Source organism: Podarcis cretensis (genome assembly GCF_951804945.1).
Source record: "Podarcis cretensis genome assembly, chromosome: 1".
Lineage (NCBI taxonomy): Eukaryota > Metazoa > Chordata > Lepidosauria > Squamata > Lacertidae > Podarcis > Podarcis cretensis.
Genome location: NC_137170.1, coordinates 102,356,467 through 102,378,691, shown reverse-complemented (window position 1 = coordinate 102,378,691; position 22,225 = coordinate 102,356,467). Strand labels below are relative to the sequence as shown.

The 22,225-nt window shown below is 39.4% G+C and overlaps 1 protein-coding gene across 5 annotated transcripts in view; it reads right to left on the bottom strand.

Annotated features, from left to right (window-relative positions):
- Positions 1 to 22,225, bottom strand: part of KYNU (kynureninase) — a 95,698-nt gene that overhangs the window by 36,272 nt on the left and 37,201 nt on the right. For 4 of the 5 annotated variants that reach the window (XM_079994196.1, XM_079994193.1, XM_079994194.1 and 1 more), the window contains 4 exons: positions 21,100 to 21,161; positions 18,330 to 18,401; positions 15,268 to 15,342; positions 8,956 to 9,102 (listed from right to left, as the gene is read on the bottom strand). In XM_079994196.1, coding sequence (XP_079850322.1) covers positions 8,956 to 9,102; positions 15,268 to 15,342; positions 18,330 to 18,401; positions 21,100 to 21,161 — 356 coding nt within the window. The remainder of the gene's footprint in view (positions 1 to 8,955; positions 9,103 to 15,267; positions 15,343 to 18,329; positions 18,402 to 21,099; positions 21,162 to 22,225) is intronic. The other variant, XM_079994195.1, reaches the window with a different exon arrangement.

Sequence of the window (22,225 nt, the reverse complement as noted above, 5' to 3'; positions counted from 1 at the left end):
CTTAACATGGAATCCAAATGGCCGAAATATTCTGAAATCTTAGAACAAGAAAGTGGTGAATTTAAACTACAGAGTTTTGAGAAATTAAAGCCCAAGGTGCGAGATTGGCTTCATTATTACCAAATAATGGAAACTTTTAAACAAGACAGGAAAATTGGCTTCCAGGTGGAGAAATCGAAATTGGAAACAGAACTGTTAGAACCCAATACTAAGAATGTATCAAGAATGTACAATTTGTTGCTGAAGTGGAATACAATAGATGAGACAGTTAAATCAGCCATGATTAAATGGGCACAGGACATTGGTCATGACATTATGTTTGTTGACTGGGAACAGTTATGGACCACCGGTATTAAATTCACGGCATGTAATGCCCTAAGAGAAAATATTATGAAAATGATTTACAGGTGGTACATGACCCCAGTCAAACTTGCGAAGATTTATCATCTGCCCAATAATAAATGTTGGAAATGTAATGAGACTGAAGGTACCTTCTTTCACCTTTGGTGGACCTGCCCAAAGATTAAAGCCTTTTGGGAAATGATCTATAATGAAATTAAGAAGTACTTAAATGTACTTTTCATAAGAAACCAGAGGCATTTCTCTTGGGCATGGTCGGCCAATTGGTGCCAAGGAAGCATAGGACTTTTTTTATGTACGCCACTACAGCAGCAAGGATCCTTCTAGCAAAGTATTGGAAGACACAAGAACTCCCCACACTGGAAGAATGGCAGACGAAAGTGATTGACTTTATGGGATTGGCAGAAATGACTGGCAGAATCCGCGACCAAGAGAAAGAGACGGTGGAGGAAGATTGGAAGAAATTCAAAGCTTATCTTAAGAACTGTTACAATATTGATGAGTGTTAAAATGTCAAGGGGAAGGAAGATGCAGAATTACAGCCGAAAATGTTTGATGATTTAAGGTGAAATTGAGAAAGATAACAAATTTAAATTTAATTGGCTAAAATGGTTGCTGAAAAATTGTAAAACAAGGATGTAAAAAGGGTGAGGTATGGGGAAGCCCGAGAAAGGAGGCTTATGAAAATGAGGTTAAGAACTTATATTTGTGTGTTTGTTTGTATTTGTCGATGTTTTTATGTTGTTGTGGTTGTTTTGTTTTAAAATTGGAAAACTAATAAAAATTATTTTTAAAAAATAAAATAAATAAAACATAGATCATGGTTTAAAAGGGTTATCCGAGCCACACAGGAGACCGTTTCTCTTCTTTAGAGGTTGGTTGGTTGGTTGGTTGGTTTTCTTATTATGTATTTTGCATTCTCATTTTGTATTTTTATATTGTGCTCTGCGCTGTGATCCTTGGCAGAAGGGCAGTATACAAAGGTAATAAACAAAATAATAATAAATAATGCTAAACCATAGTTTAGCACTATGCGAAGGGACAGAAGTAAGGCTTGCACAGAAGCAAGCTCTCTGTATACAGCTATAATTTAAACTAACCAGAGTTTAGCATTAAACCCAATCTGGCTATATGCATGGTAAGGAGAAAGTGGATAAAGAAAAGCTTTTCTGCCTCTCACATAACACTAGAACTTGGGGCCATCCAATGAACCTGAATGCTGGAAGATTCAGGACAGGCAGAAATAAATTACTTCTTCACACCATGCATACCAAAACTGTGGGCTTCATTCAAAATCTTCCCTCACTCTAAACCTGTCCCCTGATCTTGAACTCAGTTTCTTCAGAGTAAGTCCAGATCTGACTATCAAGTGAGAAGTCAGCTGAGAGCACAGATCAATAGTTCTTACATATATACTTTCTTATCAAGATCCATGTTCCAAAGTCTATTATATACCGGAAAGCTTAGCTGAACTCTCCAGCAGTAGTTAAGGTTTCATTTGCTGAGCTTCTCTTGCTACCATTACCATTTTGCCAACATAGGTTATTGCAGGACTATGCAATATGTATAAAAGGTAAAGGTAAAGGTACCCCTGCCCGTACGGGGCAGTCTTGACAGACTCTGGGGTTGTGCGCCCATCTCACTTAAGAGGCCAGGGGCCAGCGCTGTCCGGAGACACTTCCGGGTCACATGGCCAGCGTGACAAAGCTGCTCTGGCCAGAGCCAGAGCCAGAGCCGCACACGGAAACGCCGTTTACCTTCCCGCTGGTAAGCGGTCCCTATTTATCTACTTGCACCCGGAGGTGCTTTCGAACTGCTAGGTTGGCAGGCGCTGGGACCGAGCAGCGGGAGCGCACCCCACCGCAGGGATTCGAACCGCCGACCTTTCGATCGGCAAGCCCTAGGCGCTGAGGCTTTAACCCACAGCGCCACCTGCATCCCTGCAATATGTATAGTATATGCAATATTCAATGTATATTTATAAATACTATAAAACCACAACCTCATAATAATACTGGAATATGCTCTGCTCCTAAAACAAGAAAATCCCTTTGAATAAAACAGTTACACAAAAAGGACTGGTTTGGGGATGACTTTATGCATTGGAAAGATGAAGTGGCTTGTATTGCATGGGTGAAAACATATTAATGCCTCCACAAAAATCCAAAACATCATAATACTTAAGCAGTGACTCTCCAAGACAGTTAGCCGTCTGATGTGGTCATTTTATATACACTTCTTTGTCTCATTTAGCATGTGGCATTTACTTCCAAGTAAACAGTCACAGAAGCATTATGTACTTAAGAAAAACTGAGGTGGGGAGATGTCACAAATTACAACACCACCACCTAGCTTCTATTCATGAATACCAATACAGAAAAGTTGCAGCAAAAACCTCATTGTCCTTTTCAGTATTTTTATCATGTGCCAATGATAAAAGTGTGATTTAGCTATCTGGACACAAATCAATTGATAAGATGCAATGGAGACACTGTGGTCTAGACTTCTTTCCAAATATAGATTTCATTCCAAATATACTCTTATACATGTACTTTCTTCTGATGATATTAGAAGTGTTTTTAATTTTTAATTATATAATTACTCATCTAGGTGAATTATCACACCACTTTTAAGACAGACATTGGGAGTGGTGAACATATTGCCCAAAACCATCCACCTTGCTTTAACCAAATTAAATGAATATAATGAGCAGTTCTCTGAACAGTGACTTGTTTGAGTTGAGGCCATGTTTGAGGCTTCATTACACATGAATAGTGATGCACCCTACAACCAAACACACCCCACAGCCTATTATATGGGCTACAATAGAATGCTTCTTTCAAACCTATCTTCAGCCAGAGGGTGATATCCTGTGGGTGCCAGGGAAGGCCACTGATGACGCATGAGCACCCATGAGCACCATGTTGGTGACGCTGACATGCATTAATAGCACTTATAATGAGTTTGCTAATCCCTATGTTGCCAATATGACACTATTTACAATCTAAAGGGAGGCATGTACCAGAAGAATGAAATGGAGAATCCTAGAGGTAAGTATTAGTATTTGAATGAAAGTCTTAACATGAGCAGTCCCATGCAGCATTTTATCGCAGGGCCAGTTTTTATAGTGAAATCATCAATTAATAGTGAACTCATTTTCCAACCAACCATCCTTATCCTGTCACAACGACACCACCCATAAACAATAAAGAAGCAAAAGCAGACCCAGAAGTACCCCCCCCCAAAAAAAAATTATGCAGGGGGAAGCCCTCTAAGGGGCCAAATCACAACCACCACCAAACAGTCCAATGAGGGATGAACAGGCTCAGTTGCCACATAATGTTGAGAACAACAGGAGTAGTAGTACAGTAGTTTAAACTCGTAATTTTCACAAGTAATCAATGTGAAACATTTCTTTTATAAAAGATAAAACTGGAAGAAAGAGTCATAAGTTTTCTGAAACGGTCATTATTATTTTTTTAAAGCTTCCTGAATGGGTTGGGGGAAAAGCATGTAATATAAAACCGGATTACAAACTCATGACATAGTTAGTGGTTGTGTTTTGAGAAAGAAAAAGCATCCAACCATGCTAGGACAACTATTTTGCAAAATGCTTTCAAACCCATCTTCCACCACCTTGGCAGGAACGCATTTGTGTGCGGGTTCCTTCTTTTATATTGTGTTTAAAAACTTGCTTACAGAAGCAAGTTTTCAATCAATGATTACAAAGTTACAAAAGGAAAAACTGTCTTTTGATTTCTTTTGTAAATCTATATACTAAATAAATAAATATTTGCCCAGCGCAGATTTTCACAAAATGGCTCTTCTCTGCTTTCCTCCTTTTATTAATATTCACGGTTTCATTTTTATAAGTTATGAACTTACCAATGTCATGGTCTCTGTGCTTTCACTCTCACCTCCCACAAGTGACAGCTAATAATATTGAACAGGGGCAGACAGGGGCAAACAACCACCTTTCTTGAGATTCTGGATACATAATTCTGCATGTGTGATTTAGATGAACAGAATACACCCAGATCTTAGGCAACAGCTGTCAATACTAATTGTATAAAGTTGATTACAGGGTTTTGGTGTTTTTTTAAAGGAAGACCTGAGAGGGTGTGCTTAATTCTTGGATTTTTTTTATAAATAAAATTGTTGGTGCCACTCATCGATGAAAAGCTTCTCACACCCAAAATGGTTGGCTTTGAAATATAAAGCCTCTCCAGAGAATTAGAGGAATGGTTTTTCACAACAGCAGCATGAATAGATCTTTGAACTACGTGAGCACTTGGGTATTTCTTGAAAGGGTTGGGACAAAGAACTAGTTAGGCCTGACATGGTACACAGAAGAGCACTTAAGGAGTGTGAATGCAACATCCAACACAGGATGTTGTGACATCAGGAGACAAATATAATCTATTAGATAATATAGAGAATAAACTGGCAACAACAGGTGTGGCTGACATTTTTGATATCAGAAATATATTCACTATAATGTCTAGTTTGGCCCAAAGATAAGATCTGTAGCTTAATGTGTTGAATGTTCTTACTTACAGAAGGAGATGCAATGATCTACCAGCCTTTCTCAACCTGTGGGTCCCCAGATGTTGTCAAACTACAACTCCCATCACCCCTATCTAGCAAGGCCAGAGCTCAGGAATGATGGGAGTTGTAGTCCAACAACTTCTGGGGACCCACAGGTTGAGAACCGCTGATAGGCCTACCAGGGAACATCTTTCTCAAGATGAAACCCATCTGTTAAGAAAGCTCAGCAGAAGCAGCCTAGCTTAAGGCTGTCCCTTACCTCCACCAAACATTCAGCTATTAGGACTAGGGCATGGTGTATGTGTACTATATTTCTCATGAAGTAGCCTTCTCTTTCAGACAAAGGGAGAATTTCCTGCTCCTAAGTTTAGAGATTTTCAGAACATAATGGAATGAACTTGTATTTAGAATAATGCTTAGTGATCTTATTGAAATGAGTGTTACATTTTAGTAAACTATTAATCTGTGCATAATGACTAGCTACTTTTTAGATACAATGTCTAGTTTTAATAATTAATTAATTGAAACTCAACTGTTTACATGAAAATGGATTTCTTACTATTGTAGGATGTCTAGATCATTTCTGTTTAGACACAGTTCAAATTTAATAAAGCTAAGAATTGTACTGTGTTAAAAAAAGTATCAACAGTTTGTGCAACAATTCTTAATCAATAGAATGATATGTATTAGGATATTCACTTACTATTTAGCATTGCTAGCATGTCCACTGTGACTCTCTCAATTCCTGCAATGCTTTTTAAAAATGTCTCTAGCTAGATAAGGCACATCCAATAAAAGATACACCTCCTGAAAGTCTGTTGACCTCTTGATAAGAACACTTAATTGACAATTGTTCTTTCTGATTCCTGAGGTTAAAAAGAATCCCTGAGATATGTCTGTAGAGTCTGTCTTTTTTGTAAATTCCTCAAGGATGAGTCACTGAAAATGAGTTACCTCATGGAGGTGATATACTCAGTAATCTGCCTGTCTCCTGTGAAATTGCTGAGCTGAATAGGAATACTGTCAGTACCACCAGGAGCAAACCAGCCCTCCTGATGGAATGCAAAATATTGCAACAGAAGATGCTACTGAGTTGGGGAAAAGGCAGCCACTGAACCAACTGTTGATGAAATACACAAACACCTCTTATATTGAAGCAAATTACATAAGCTTCAACTTGCTTGACCATTTTTAATCTGTTGAACTAAAAAGGAATGCAAAGTTTCAGTGGATTTGGCTATGTTGAACTGGCCTTGCAATTGCTCTAGTCCCAGTACAGATCATTCTGAAAAATAAAGTGAGTAAAACATGACAATATGGATGCCCATTAAAAAAAAACAGTCCACTATGCAAACTGTGCCTAATTTTGTTCCTTTATAGCAGGGGTGTGGAGCTGGATCCAACCAGCAGACCAGATCCTGACCTTACCCCAACCTCCCCCTCCCTCAACCCTTTCCAATTCCACTGCCCACTTTTCAATCACCTGACATCACCATGAAATCAAAGCACATCAGCAAAGGCACATGGGTTATGAGCTCTGACAATCAGTTGATCAACATCTGTAAGCCCTGCTTGCAGAAAGGAGCCACTTCTTTACCTGCCCCACTCCAGACTCCATAGGTGCAGGGCAAGTGGGCATGGCTTGGGGAAAACTGCCTTGCGAGCCAAACTGTCACCTATTCCCCAAACTTTCAAAGTAAAGCATGCTAAAAAGCTAGATTTGTCAAGGTTGCACTTCAGGGTTCCTTCACCCACCCACTGAGATAGGCTTCTTGCTTCCTGGAGAGCTCCTGAGCGGAAGCCCTTTAAATTCAACATGGCTTTTAAGAGCTGGTCAAGGAGAATGCTATGTATACTCTGCATTAATAAAACCTTAATTCCTAACCAAAAAATATCCTGCTAGCTGAACATATTGTGAATATTAATAAAATGTGCATTCATTTGCAAATTTTAATGTATAGCTTGGCATGCCTGCTAGCAAAGAACAAAACCCTTTACATCTGGAGGTCCTGTTTCCTTCCCTACTTTATCTTAGCATACACTGGCCAGATGTTTTCAAGTATAATTCCATAGCCTAAGCAACTAAAACAATGGCCTTAAACAACCAACCCAAAAAATTACTTGAAAGCAAGTCCCACTGAACTCAGCTGAACTTACTTCTGAGTAAATGTGCACAAGACTGTGCTGTAAAAAACAACCACCTTTCTTGAGATTCTGGATACATAATTCTGCATGTGTGATTTAGATGAACAGAATACACCCAGATCTTAGGCAACAGCTGTCAATACTAATTGTATAAAGTTGATTACAGGGTTTTGGTGTTTTTTTAAAGGAAGACCTGAGAGGGTGTGCTTAATTCTTGGATTTTTTTTATAAATAAAATTGTTGGTGCCACTCATCGATGAAAAGCTTCTCACACCCAAAATGGTTGGCTTTGAAATATAAAGCCTCTCCAGAGAATTGGAGGAATGGTTTTTCACAACAGCAGCATGAATAGATCTTTGAACTACGTGAGCACTTGGCTATTTCTTGAAAGGGTTGGGACAAAGAACTAGTTAGGCCTAACATGGTACACAGAAGAGCACTTAAGGAGTGTGAATGCAGTCAATTTGGAGATCATTTTATACAACATTTCTGGAGTTTAAGGCAGAGAATAGGTTCCAATGACAGTGGAGGAACTCAAGTGTCAAATGAGTGAAACTTCAAGACCTTTCAACCTTGTCTACTAGCTAGTGTTAAAGGAGTCAATGAATAGAAAACACAGCCAATCTTTTGCTAAGTAGGTGGCAGTTTCAAACAAACACAGGCACACCTCATTTTAGGCACACCACACTTTCTTGTGCTTCGCAGATATTGTTCCATATGAGGATTTGGTGCAGCTCCAGGCAGCTGGCCACTTCCAAAGGAAGGAAGCCCCTACAGCCTCTGTACTGTCCATGGGAATGGAGTTGGCTAGGGCTGGAGCTGAGTTTTTCCACTTCTGCCCCTGCAGCCAAGGGGGCCTGGCTTAATAGACTATGGTACAGTTTAAAAATAACTTTTAAGTGCACTGGGAACCCAAAATTTCTTTGATTCATATTATTGTGACATTCACTTTATTGTAGTGGTCTGGAACTGCAATATCCCTGAGGTATGCCTGTACAGAAAAGCTGATGCATCAGGTGGAGCTCTACGTTACAGCACATTTAGCATAAGGTTACCAGATTTTTTTCAATTAATCCGGCGACACTTTTCAATTTCAATGGATTTTGTATGGGGACTGATTTGTAAATCCGGGGACTGTCCCCAGGAAACAGGGACATCTGGTAACCTTAATTTAGCACATTGGTTAACTCAGTCTGGCTGCCAGGCTTAATAGCAGAAAAAGGGTGCAGTTTTAATATTCTATTTTGACAAGCCTCTCACTTCCCAGCCCTATCCCTCAACAGTATCTCCTGAATTGACAATTTTTTTTTTTTAAAAAAAAGACAATTTGTTTAAGTATTAGTATTGTTAAGCAGGCTGCTCATTATTATGTCAAACACTTAGCCAGCACAACTATTCCCTAGCAGCAACCAATATACATTTGCAACAAACCATTTTTGATTTCTACTTGAACCATTGTTGGCAGAGGCTCCAACTTGCACCCAAGATTCAGGGGCCCGATGTGCGGTACACATGTGATGTTATGCGTGTATCCTGTGTGATATCATGTGTGCGACACACATCATGCATACGTTACATCACCTGGAGAAGGCCAAGCATGGAGACCAGCATGGCGTGGCTTCAATGACCAGAGGCTCCTACTCTCTCATGCTCAGGAGGAGCCAGCCACTGAAGCCGCATCATGCTCAGCCTCTTCTGCCCCCTGAGGGGGCCCAGCCCCTTCCCAACAGATATTGAGGGGGTCAAAGAGACTTTGGCCCCATAGAGTTGGTGGGCCTGGTTGTTGGTGACATTTGTCATTGGTTCATTTCCACAAAAGTGTCAAACCTGTCAAGAACATGAGGGGTTTCTGTTTTTTTGTGGGGAAGGATGTGTGAATCTTTACTACTGTAGCAATTGTACCTTCTCTTGACCAGCCTTTGTTATTCTTGGGATGTCAAACAGCTGTCCTGTGTAGTACTGCACACCACTGAACAGAATTATGGCAATAGAGTCCCCTTCCTTCTCAATTACAGCAAGGATATCTTCAGTTCTCAAGGTCTCCTCCCCCTGAAATAAATTTAAGCACATATTTTATATCAACCCTGGCAGTGCTGAAACTGTCATTTCTTGTTTCATAATCTATTTTTTATGATGTGCCTTGCTGACTTCAGTAAGCGATCAAAAGCAAATCCTTAACATGGCAGTAATCTATGAAAGAGCCCTGGAGTAACCTTTGAATGGGTGAATGATCATTAGTAACATAGCTTCAAGATGGTAAATTATTCTTATTACTATTCTTATCATTATCATTATCATTATTATTAAAAAGGATATTCACGTTGCTTCCTTATATGTTTTGCTTGCTTGAACACTTCATGATTCCCTTAATTGGCTTTGTTTTTGTTTTTTAAGATGTAAAAAGATGTTAATTTTGATTCAAAGAGCATACACAGAGGGGGACATGCTGGTGACTACTGTGAGCCTTCCCCAAGAAGCTATGGCCCAGCTTGCTATTAACCATGCGTCATCAGAAGATTCAGTTTTCCAATCTAAAATTAAGACACTCGCAATTGAGAATGGAAATTATGGTATCACCATATGGACACATGACAATTGTCCAAACATGCCACATTTCCCACGCTGAAAGAATGGCAGATGCAACTGATGGACTACATGGAGCTAGCAGAAATGACCGGCAGAATCCGAGACCTGGGAGAAGAAGCAGTGGAGGAGGATTGGAAGAATTTTAAGGACTATCTTCAAAAACACTGTAAATTATATGAGTGTTAAGAAGGATGAGAGATTTGAAAATAACAGGGCACCATAAAGTTAGCTGAAAAGACTATGAGAATGAGTGAATTTCATGAGAAAGACAAATTTTGAATGAATATCATGTTAAAACTAGGTATTTAAGATTTTGATAAAAATATTCAAAGTTAGGGATAAAATATTGGAATTGTGTACAATAAGAATGAAAATAAGGTGATAAGTTGCTGGCTAAAGTTTTATAAACTTGGAATGTAGGAGCGAGAGATGTGAGGAAGTCCAAAAGGAAAAAATGAAGAAAAGATGGTTATTACAAGATGTAAAATTTTATGTTTGTTTTATTCTCTGTTTGTTCTCTGTTTATTCTGTCTTTTTTTCTTTATTGTATTAACAAAACTCTTAATAAAAAATTTATAAAAAAAAACCAAACATGCCACATTTCTATCTCCTGTGAGCCTTAATTTAGTCGTATTATTTGCAGCCTTTCACAAAATGTTATAATGTGCATTACTTCATATAGTCTTAAAAATCCACAGAATATGTGTCTATAACCATAGGTGTTCGTCATGGCAGTATGTGGAATGTATGGAACTTCAAGATTCAGAGTTAAATATGCCGCTGAATAGCAGCTTCTGAGGAATAACAGTGGGAGAGAGTTAACGCCTTTGAACTGCGCTTGTGGACTCACCAGAGTTACATGGCTGTGGGAAAGAAGATGCTGGTATAGATGGGCCTTTGTTCTGATTCTGAAGAGCTCTTCTTATGTGAACCTGTGTGTATAGCCTAAAGCATAGCCATACACACCTCAGTTGATGGACACTGCCATTCTTAAGGAAAAAGCAGTGTCAATCACTTTGCATCCTGTGGTTCTCTGCCAAATTAGGATTTCAGTGACATCCTAATTTGTCCTAACATGTCACCGCTGACATATACACAACAACATAAAGATGTCAAGCTGGTCAAGACTCAGCAATCTATTTATATGACATTTTCAGTTCTGACATCTGCACAAGACTTAAAAAGCAGCCCCCCGCATCCCTCTTCACACTTTTAAGACAAACTTTGTATCCCACAGAAAGCTATTAAAAATGTTACTGTATTTGTCTTTCAGAAACAATAGCATTCATATAATTCAAAAATGTAAAAACCCTTAAGTCATTAAATATAGAGAAATTTGAACGGGGGTGGGGGGTGGAATCACTTTTTATCCTTTAAAGCCTGTATCCCCCATTCCCTTTCCTCATTTCCTCTTAGCAAGGGATCATGTAAAACACACCATCACCAAGGGATCAATTAAGCAGTGAAAACTCCAAATGAAATTAGACATGTCACTGCAAAGAGCTGAGATAAGATTTGCTGATTTGAAAGTAGCTCCTATTATCTTAACGATCTCTCAACATCTATCAAGGACTTGAGAGTAGCTTCTCACTTCTCTGGAAAAGGACTTTTTTCAAGAATCAAAAGGTCATCAACAGCTCTACTATAAAGTAACAAAAGTTCTTCATGGTATTCTTTTATAACGATCCTAATTACATACTCCTCCAAGCAGAAACGCGTTGCTGTAGTAATAAAGGAAACTGTATGTAGTCTTCATAGGACTTCTATAAAACAGAGAGTATTCTACATACTGAGACTCACATATACTGAAGCTCACAAATATATATATTCAGAGGAAGTACAGAATGAGGAACATACAAGTATCAGTGTAGGAGTATTCAATGTAAGGAATATCATCCTCCGATTATTCAGTTTAGATTTGTAGAAACATTTAAAAATAACTAAAAAACATGATTTAAATATATCGAAAAATATAAGTCCACTCCATTTTTAATACAGTCCTAAAAACACATACAAAATAATAAAGTGGAAATCTATTTATTTGTGTAAATTCCCTTAGTTATGAATAAAATCAGGCTATCTAATACTATAAAAAGTAAAAAACAATCCACAATGAAACAATGGTTTTAAAAATGTAAGATTTAAAGCTTAGAGGAGTGGATAAAATTAATTTCATTTAAGCTAATGCTTCTTCTTTTTTTAAAAAAAGCTTTTTCATCATACCTGCTCGGCATATGTGTCTATATACAGTGGTACTTTGGTTTACAAACTTAAGATGTTCCGGAAGTCTGTTCTTAAACCAAAGTGTTCTTAAACCAAGGTGTGCTTTCCCATAGCAGCAGGGGACTCAATTTACAAATGGAACACACTCAACAGGAAGCGAAACATGTTCTTATTCCAAGGCAAAGTTCACAAACCAAAACACCTACTTCCGGGTTTGCAGTGTTCTTAATCCAAGTTGTTCATAAACTAAGCTGTTCTTAAACCAAGGTACCACTGTAGTCATCTAAAATCTACTTTCCTGTGTTCAGAGAATAAGCCCCTGTGGAGAGGGAAAGTTCTGGTGCAAGGAGAACATTCTTTCACTGTGGGTGTGGTTCTACTCTACTGAGTGCATCTCAGCAACAATTCCCCTCTCAAACTGAAATCACACTATGTTCAGGGTTCCAAGACTAGTTATAGACTGAGGATGATGAACAAAAACTAGGGCAGCAACACAAAGGGAAATTTTCAGGTGCACAAAAGACAAATATTGTCATCTGTACTTTTCTGAATAGAGGGGTATTTGGGCTTTAGGTGAGTGTGTTTCAGCATGAATTGGAAAGTCATATAAGGACTCAGGGCTCTCAGCAGCCAGTTGATTTGGGGCACAGTGTTGTCTTGAGCGAAATAATACACAAAGATTTGGCTTTGGTTCAACCAAATGTTGCCAGGCTGATATATACAGTGTTCATATGTAGTGTTAGGGCATTATCTTTTCTATTTCAGTGAAATGTCAATGATAAATTATTTCCAAATTTGTAAGGTTTTGCCAGCTAAGATATCCAGAAAAAACAAGAGAATTTGAGTCAAGGTAGGGACAAAATGCAGGGAGGCACTGATACTTTCTGGTAACACCTATAAAAAAATGACTTTGCCTGGTGTTAAAAAGACATATGGGCTGATTCCATGTGAGCAAAACAACAACAACAACAACATATACACCCTTTCCCCAGTTGCTCCTGTCCATGTTTTTATGGTCTGTGAAAATGGGCAGGCTTCTATGGGGGAAAGTGGTCCTTTAAGTATGCAGGTCCAAGGTCAAATTAGTGACAACACAAATTATCTCACATTAGAGACAAAGAAAGAAATATAGGGGCTGAGCAAGTAAATCATACAGGTTCTGATCCAGATAATCTGAATGCACAGCACAATGAAGTTATAACAATTCACTGTCAGTATTTTATACACCTTCACAATCAATGCTGGTAAAATCCCAAATCACTTCTTAAACTCATGAATGTTTAAAAGGATGTGGGAATTTGGACTTCCGGGTCGGCGCCATCGCCGAATGGCGGACTCCCTCCGAGCTCCGGAGGGAGTCGGCTGGGTAGGGGTCGGGTCCTGCCGTGCCGGCGACGCAGGGACCCTCAAAAACCATGGGCGGAGATGCCCATGGACTTGGTGACTCGGCGGGCACCGTTTGCGCCCCCCGACCCGCGAAGGAGCCTTTTTAAAGGCTGCAGAGCGGGTGACGGGGAGGGGGGTGTGTGGTGCTGTGAGTCCAATGCTTCCCCTGCCCAGCGAAGCCGCATGCCATTCAGCGGAGAGCAACGACTTCTTCTTTGAAAATTTCGGATTTGGACTAAAAGGAACAACCCGTGAGTAAATTGATTGGACTTAAAAGGGAAATTTGATCTTTGAATTTGGAGCGAGCGGGGGGAATACAAAAAGGAAGTCCGCCCCCCCCCCTGTTGTAGATGGCTCAACGCAAGGATTTGACAACTAAGATCGAGAGATGAACTTGTTTACCTGAAAAAAATTTTTAACTTCACGAAGGGAAATTACAATAATTGTGCTGGAGGAGAAGACTGATTTGTGGGAACTAAAATGCAACCCCCCTGGGAACCGGGAATGATCCGCTATGAGAGACTGGTGAAGAGACACAGAAACTTTGACAGCTGTCAAAGTAGCTGTCAAAGCAGGAAAATAAAAGAGAACTTTGTTACGATGGCTTTGCTGGTTAGATTTGTTACAATTTGGACATAAATTATTGGAAATAAAGGCAACAAGTTATTTGACTTTTGGGTCTGATTTTGAAAGAAATTAAGTTACCATATTCCCTCTAGAGGGAGGCTGGGACATTGCAACAGTAGCAGCAAGTGGAAAAATACTATGAATTTGAGCAGGATCTGTTATCTCTTGGGAAAGCTGAAAAAACGAAGCATTATTTTGTCTACAGAGGTTTCTATACTAAAGGAGACAATGGATTTATCTATTGAAGAAAGGAAGGGACTTGACGCAAGTTATGTTCCTGAATAACAAAAGCCTCTGTGGAGAACAAGAAGTTTCTGAATTAGAAGGTTTCTGCAGCAGAACAGGAAAAAGCAACCTGAGGAATAAGAGCTGGACCAAATTTGAAGCCGGAGTATTTGGAACATCCAGACTTTAAAAGGACCAAGAAATAGAATTTAAGTTAGACTCTTAAACATAAAGGCCTGGATGGAAGAACAATGACTTTTTCTGAGAGTTTTTTCGAGATTGGACTTTCTGAAATTAAAAGCTATCAAAAGACGGCAAAGTGGAGTTGAGATATAGACGTGGATACACCAGGCTGGCAGTAGACAATGGATGAACTTTGGGGATTGGAACCGGGGAATGGGGGGGGGGAGATTTGGAATCCAAAGGCTGTAAAATTATATATTATTTCTTTCTTTTCTTTTTTCATGTTTGTTGTTTGAAAATAGGGGAATTCGTGGAAGGGAAATGGGGTCGATCTTAGGGAATTATATAAAATATAAGGAGAAATGGTTCATTAAGATAAATAAGATAAATTAATTTGGAATAAATGGGTTATTTAAAATTGCAAATAAGGTTTTAAAATTTGGGGTAAGAATCTGTGGAATCAATTTAAGGGAAATGGAATACAAGAGGGGGAGGGGGGGGAAGTCCGGGAAAGATGCCACTGAAACCAAGTGTAAATCATATTTGTTTTTTCTTTTTTTCTTGCTATCTTTCCTTTTTATTCTGGAAAATTTTTAATAAATATTATTAAAAAAAAAATAAAAAAATAAAAGGATGTGGGAATTTGCTGTGAAGAACCACTGGAGGGCTACACTGAAAACTGAATATATACTTTAGCAAAGTGCTAACAGAGATGTACTATATTAGACAGGGTGCGATGAATAACCCCTATACAGTCAAGTATAGCATCAGCAGGGGTTTCACAATCATCCATCGACGTGGAAGCTTTTTAGACAAAAAGGTAGATCTGGGAAGACAAGGAAATTCTAAGAATAATAAGCATTTAGTTTTCTTGTCTCAGAAGTTCACAGCAGGTTATTTATAATAAGTTGCAAAGAAAATAAAGCATAAGCATACCAATATCCATTCTTGATTAGATATCAATATAAAATACCCATTACAAACCTCTTGTGGTTCTATCATAAGCATACTGCTCTCCATATCTAACCCATGAAATTGGAGTTGAGACTCAACAGCATACTGTAAATAAAATATTGATTGTTTTTAGTGAGCAAATGTAAACAACAAAAGAAGCATTTCTTTCGCATAGCAACAATCAGTAGGATGTGTGTGCATGATGTGCTTGGGCAAATCTCTGAAAAACGTTTCCAGTTCTACATGGTCTCTTCCTCTTTGCAATTCAGGGAACCACAGAAACATAGTATCATAGAATTGTAGAGTTGGAAGGGACCCTGAGGTTCAGCTAGTCCAACCCATTGCAATGCAGGAATAAGCAGCTGTCCCATACAGGGTTCAAACCCGCAACTTTGGCTTTATTAGCATCATGCTCTAACCAACTGAGCTATCCAAGGGCCAGTATCCAAGGACATAACTCAGTGGTAGAACACATGCTTTGCATCCATAAAGTTGTAGGTTCAGTGCCTGGCATCTCCACTTTAAAGGACTAGGTGGCACGTGATGTGGAAGACTTCTGCATGAGAGCCTGGAAAGCTGCTGTCAGTCAGAGTAGATTATTATTATTATTATTATTATTATTATTATTATTATTGATTAAGTGGTATGGTTGACATGTTCTAACAGCGGAAAGGCCCTGCTAAGCCCACACAGATCATTGCTATCTTCCTCTTGCTTCAGTGCTTCTAAAGATTACTGGGGGTTGGGTACTCGGCTAATCTTCATGGTTTTCCCCAATTATCTTCGGATATGATGCTATATGCAAACACAGGAAAGTCTGTCACTTTTTTCTTGGGAGCCACCCCTTATCTGAGTGCAACTGGTTGGTGTGAAACATGCAAATTAGGAATTCACTCTCAAAACGCTTAGCTTCCATCCAAACCCCTGGCCTGAAACCAGTCCTCTGGAACTGTATCTATGGTTTTATACAAATGTAGGAAATAACTTTCCAACAGCAACCTCTATGGTAGCTTATGCATAGTATTATGAAGTAGGCTTGCTAAATGGGTATACTTGGGGAGAGAAATAGAAATCATAATAAAAAATATACAGTAGCTATTGCAGAACAAAATGAAATTCAGTATAACCAACTTGATAGTCAAAAAAGCAGCAAGTTGTATTAATCTCACAGGTGCACTGCCCCCATTCCCCACACTCAATCTCCTTTAAACTGAGAGTTAGTTGCAGATCTGTCGTGTGGTATCAGATGGAGGAAAGGCATGCTACTATCTTCCTTTTAAAATCTGGGTAACGTATGCCAGAGCACATAAGAGGAATACTCAGCCTGCAGAGACAATCAGGGAGAAAACAGACTAGGCAGAAGCCACATCAGATTTATCACAGCTACAAGGGTTAATGGTAAAAGACTGAAGAGAAAAGACCTTTGAGGGGTCTTTCCCACTCAGCACACTGGGAGAGAAATGCCAACTACATGGAATACACTCATGCAATCTGCCCTCCCTGGATGTTTGTATTATTTCTATGTAGCCCTCAGCCGTGTGGGACCAAAGCACAAAAACGTAGCTCTTCCTTGGTTTCATATTGTTATAGATCTGGGATACCAGAGTCTGAAGGTGCAAAGGCCCTCACAATTCTAGGAAGTTAGTGAATGTTGGAAATTAATAAATGTCAGAATTTAGCTAATACTTGGGGTATTGAAGGAGACCTAAAGGCTGCAAAAGTTCTCCTGAACTGGGTGAAACATGGAAGTTTAGCTTATGCAATCTAGCCTGGCTGGGCTAGTTGAGTGCAAGCCATTATGAAACAGTGGCTGGACATCAACACATCAAAGAAAGATCCCTGAGTCTGTGTAAAAAGGGGGTTGCCAAGTTTACAGGGAAGGGGTGTGATGCCAACGCAGGGGAAAAAATGTTTCCCTTTTAAAACAGAAAAGTTTGGAGAAGTGGAGGGGCCGCTTAACAAAGGTTGGGACATTGAAAGAAGGTTGCCAGAACTTAAGGTAGAACTCCATGCGGGGGCGGAAGGGCAAAACCATATTGGTGGGCTAGCTGAAGGCAGGCTGGAGCAGAGACACAGAGATGCCTTGGAATCTGTCTATGGCTCAAACAACATCTAACATTAGTTATGCAGTTGTGCCTTTAAATGCAGGGTTTTCTAAAAGTAAATTGTCAGTGCATACATAACTCCCTATCCCAAATTCTTACATGGGTAGGGGACTTGAACTCTTTGTCCTCCACTATCATTCCAATCCAAGTAGGGAACCCCATGTATGCATTCCATAGAGGGGGAAATGTTCTCATTGAAGTGAAGGAGACACCCATTCATGCAAAATAAATTACAGGTGCAATTTCCAAGCTCAAAAAATGTTGTAATATTCCCAGAACTAAACTACTGCATTGAAGGAAGATATGTCATACAACATATGAGCAACAAAAGAATATTAGCTGGAAAAAGGTGTCATGTCAACTGATTGTTTGGCAGCCCAGAAAGGGTCTGAATTGCACCCTATGTGAGTTGCATTTGTAGAGATTTTTATAGTGGCTCAGTGATCAAATATCCCATCAATTTCTGAGTGTTTACAGAGTTTGATAAAGTAGCAGTGAGTCACAAATCTGAAGATTAATTTGCTGCAATCTGTGATGCATGGGCTATTGTCTCATTTTATAGCACACAAATGATGTTTGAATTAGTAATCTAAAGCACCATGGACAAGCATTTCCCTATCTGTCTAGGGATATAAAACTGTTAATGTTGTGAGCTTTGTATTGATTTGGTTTCATAAAGTAAAACAGAAACAAGAATTAATAAAACATTTACAACCTGTTGTTGATTTAGACCAACAGCTTGTTCAATGTCTTTAAAAGGACTAATAAATCAATATGGCCATTCAATCTTTTCCTTGTGCAAGGTTTTTATTTGAACAAAAAGAATAAAGGCATGATCAGTAAAATATGCCAAGCCCAAGAGAACATGACCAGATTTCCTGTTATTTCTAAAGGAGGATCAGGTAATAAATAATGAGACAGGATTGCTGATATGCTTTTGAAAGTCACAATGGATAACACAAATATTATGCAATATTAATTCCTTACATGGTCGGAGGGGAAAGCTTTGGCTTCCAGAAGGATTTTATAGCGATCTGAGGTAGGCTTAAAGAATGATAACTGTAAAAAAAGGTAAAATATTTATTAGTCCATAATTATTAACACTTATTCATTTCATTAGTTTAAGGTGGCCCTACCCCTAATTTGCAACTTTTTCAGAAGTAACCAGCCACATCAACATGGAGTAAGATACAGTTATGAAATTTATGGATGCCAATACAAAATAGATATATAACTGTCCAGAGTAGCTGGGGGAACCCAGCCAGCTGGATGGGGTATTAACAACAACAACAACAACAACAACAACAACAACATATAACCCAGTTCTTTGGAAATTGATGAAGGAACAAGATGAATGGTTCCTGCATGCCGTCATGGTGGCTAAATTCTCCAGCCTTCCTTCTCCCCACAGCTGCTTGCGTTGCTGAAATGTGTCTGCACTACGTAAGTAAATTGAAAGCATGAAAAGAACCAGAGGTTGGCAGGGAAGGAAGTTTGCTGGGTAGGGTGGGAATTTGTTTCTGACTTGGATTTTGATCAAAGCAGGAGAACAATTTGGGGCTCCTAATACTTCCTGAAACTTATACCCCCAAAAAAACAAGTTTCATGGGCAGCTATCTCTATCTCTATCTGCAATAGAAAGACTGCTCAGAACTTGGGAAATAAAGATTTTAATCTCAACAATTCTCTGTTTCTGGTCAGTGACAGTGATATGTCAGTGGTGCGTGCAGTATACTAGCATGGGTAGTGCAACCTGCAAATTTTTATATCTGTGAAAGAGGAACTGCAATGTCACATGAATTTATGGCTCTCATGATACACTGCTCACAAGTATGCTACTCAAATAAACTACTCTTTAGTTTAAGCTGGTAACCAAGTATATTGTTAGAACTGACTGCAAGAACCACACAGTGACAAGTCTGACATACTCAGGGTACACACACCAGGGCTTATCCTTCCCTATCTCCCTGACCCCACCTTGAGTGTCATGCATCTAATATATTTAGTCTGCCTCTGCCAATGACCTCTGAAAATTTACTTCCACACTCTTTTGGCAAATAAGTGGTTCGGAACTACAACAGTTTCTGATAAATGTCAGGAAAGCAGTCAAAATATCATTTTAGAGATGCATGTGGAAGCCTAAGAAGCAAGTAACAGGAGTGAGCCTCTGATAGTGCTTTGAAAAGGGTGAGGTGGGTGGGTAGAACTCTGAGAGGAAATTCAGGGCAGGGCAGTTGGGAATGCACTAACTGTTGGAATCCTGCCTCGGTCAGAGGAATGTGCCACTCTCCAGGCACCGGCTGAATTCCTTGTTGACCTCCCCCTGCAACTCCCGGCAGGAAAACTGGCGAGGTCTGTAATCGGCGATCCTTCCCAGATGTGAGAAGAACACACCACTCCTTCACTCTCCCCCTGCTATCCCCAGGGAGGGGAAAGAGACAGACAGAAATGTATCTACATGCTTTTATTTCTGTCCTTTGCAGCAGTACAGAGAAACATGTCCGTACTCTTCAAACAACAACAGCAGAGCGCATATAGCTCCTCCCTTGTACTTCCAGTACAGGTCAGATGACACACACTGAGCTAACATCCGGCGCTCAGTAGGGTGAATGGACTGCCCCTTTGTTCCCATGGCAACAGTCACAAACATCAACATCCTGTATGGCTTTCCAGCCACCTGCAGCTGACGTAGCTGCTGCTCGCTGCTGCATTGCTCCTTTTTGGTAACACTAACCTTATTGTGTAAACAAGGTAGCCAATGAAAAGTTTCATGAAAGCCCTGCAGATGCTCACAGCAGCAAAGGGCTCTTTGCAGTTAGGCTTTCAACCTGAGATGTCTTCCTGGCATGACCTTGTTCCAATTCAAACTGTTCAATGAATATGTTTATTAGTGAAAAACTGGGGCTTTGACATTAGGGATAATTGTGGTAAGCTGTAAATTGTAAACGAAGTATTGCACACAGATAATTAGAAGATCACTTATGATTCCTTATAAGGATTTTATGGCCTCATGGGTTTAGAACCATATAATCACAGATTCAAAGAATTATAGAGTTGGAAGCAGTGGCGTAGCGTGGTGGTGCAGGGGGGCCAGCCGCACCGGCCGCAACATCTGGGGGGCGAGCTCGCACTGGCAGCTCTCTGCCCCCTGCTAAAATCCACGGGTTAGGGGGCGCAAATTACTTGCCTTGCCCCGGGTGCTGACAACCCACGCTACGCCACTGGTTGGAAGGGACCCTGATGCAATGCAGGAATCCCAACTAGATCATACATGACAGATAGCCACCCAAACTCTGTTTAGGGCTATAAAAAGAAGTAACCCTGACACAACACCTCAATTATAATGCATTTTATTATAACTTACAGAATGCATTGTTTTGAAATATAGTCCTGGAAACTAGGTTAGAAGACTTTAAAAGGGCATTCAACAGATCCATCAAAGTCAGACCCATGATTTTAAGTAGGCAAGCTTTTTCTAATTTTATGGTTAATTTTAACTGAATTATTATTTTATTTTATGCTTTGTTATCCTCCCAGTATTCCTAGTAGACATTGCTTAGAAACTGTGGTATTTATATAAATTATTAAAATAAAAAGACAACTAAAATAGAATCTTCATGTTCACAGACAGTGTAGTTTTCAATATCAGATGCTCATGGACAAATTAATACCTTCATACACACATGGAGGAATCAAGCTCTCTTTTAAACAGAATTCTAAACTAGATATATCTAGCAAAGAAATTCTTATGACTTACCATTAGGAGATGCAGATTAACTGTCAAGCCGTTCATTAATGCTACCTCTTCTTTATGAGCCCCTGAAAAGCAATAAGGCAGATGTTTCCTTATTTCTTTTGTCCTGTGCAAGGTCTGTGCCAGTGCTGTGCAAAACCTCATGACATTGGCTTGTAGTCAATGTCTCCCTAATGACTGAGAAGTAAATACATGTTTCATGTGTCACCACGGAGAAATTTAAGTAAAAAAAGTTCCCCTGTTGACATAGTACACCATTCTAACAGGGAAATATTTATTTTTACCATTCTGTTGTGGCAAATAAAGCAGATAATGAAACAGTAACACTTCCTTCCTTGAAATCTACCTGTTGATTTGTTGCTATCATTAACAACTTGGTCAAATTCAGCACTAGTGTGCCTTTGCCCATTAAATATATCTCCAATATAAAGGCCTAAATTGTCTTAGGGGCAATCATCTATTTTTAAAGTGGCCATTGTAATGCCAAGCTAAAATGTGCCCTTAATAAAAATAAAGAGACTTGCCTAACAATTATTCAGACCTTCATTACAGTAGACATAACGGTGGTCTGTAAGACAACTGGTGCAAAGATGGGAACATGGTTAAACTATTGCATTTTGGACATGGATTCTGAGCTTTATGGCAATTAATAAAATAAATGAAATTTAATGGGAATCCGAAGCACAACAAATGGATTTTTCCAATACACCAGAAACAGTAAGGTGCTCTCTGACTCCTGTTAGTCAATACGGTGAGAGAAAAGGATGAATAAGTTCACATTACAAGTGGAAGAACACAAAGAAAAAAAACATCCCCAGGGTTTAGATGAAAATAACATGAACCAGAAAAATATGCAAGCATTTTAAGAAGCTTTTAACTCTGATGTGGTCTGTTAAGTCATAAAGAGGAAGGCGTTATTGGCTGGATTGTTTTTTGTCATCTTTTTTCTCTATCAATGGTTCTTAGCTGCTCATTTTCCTAGCAGTTGCAACGGAGATAACCAGGAGAACAATCACAAAGGAGAAAAATGGATGGAGATTGACAACAACAAAACCAGGACAACAGGTTCTCAGGTTCTCCTTCTCTGCATGTTTCCCTGGGATTTGCTTCAGCTTTCTCTGCTGAGGAG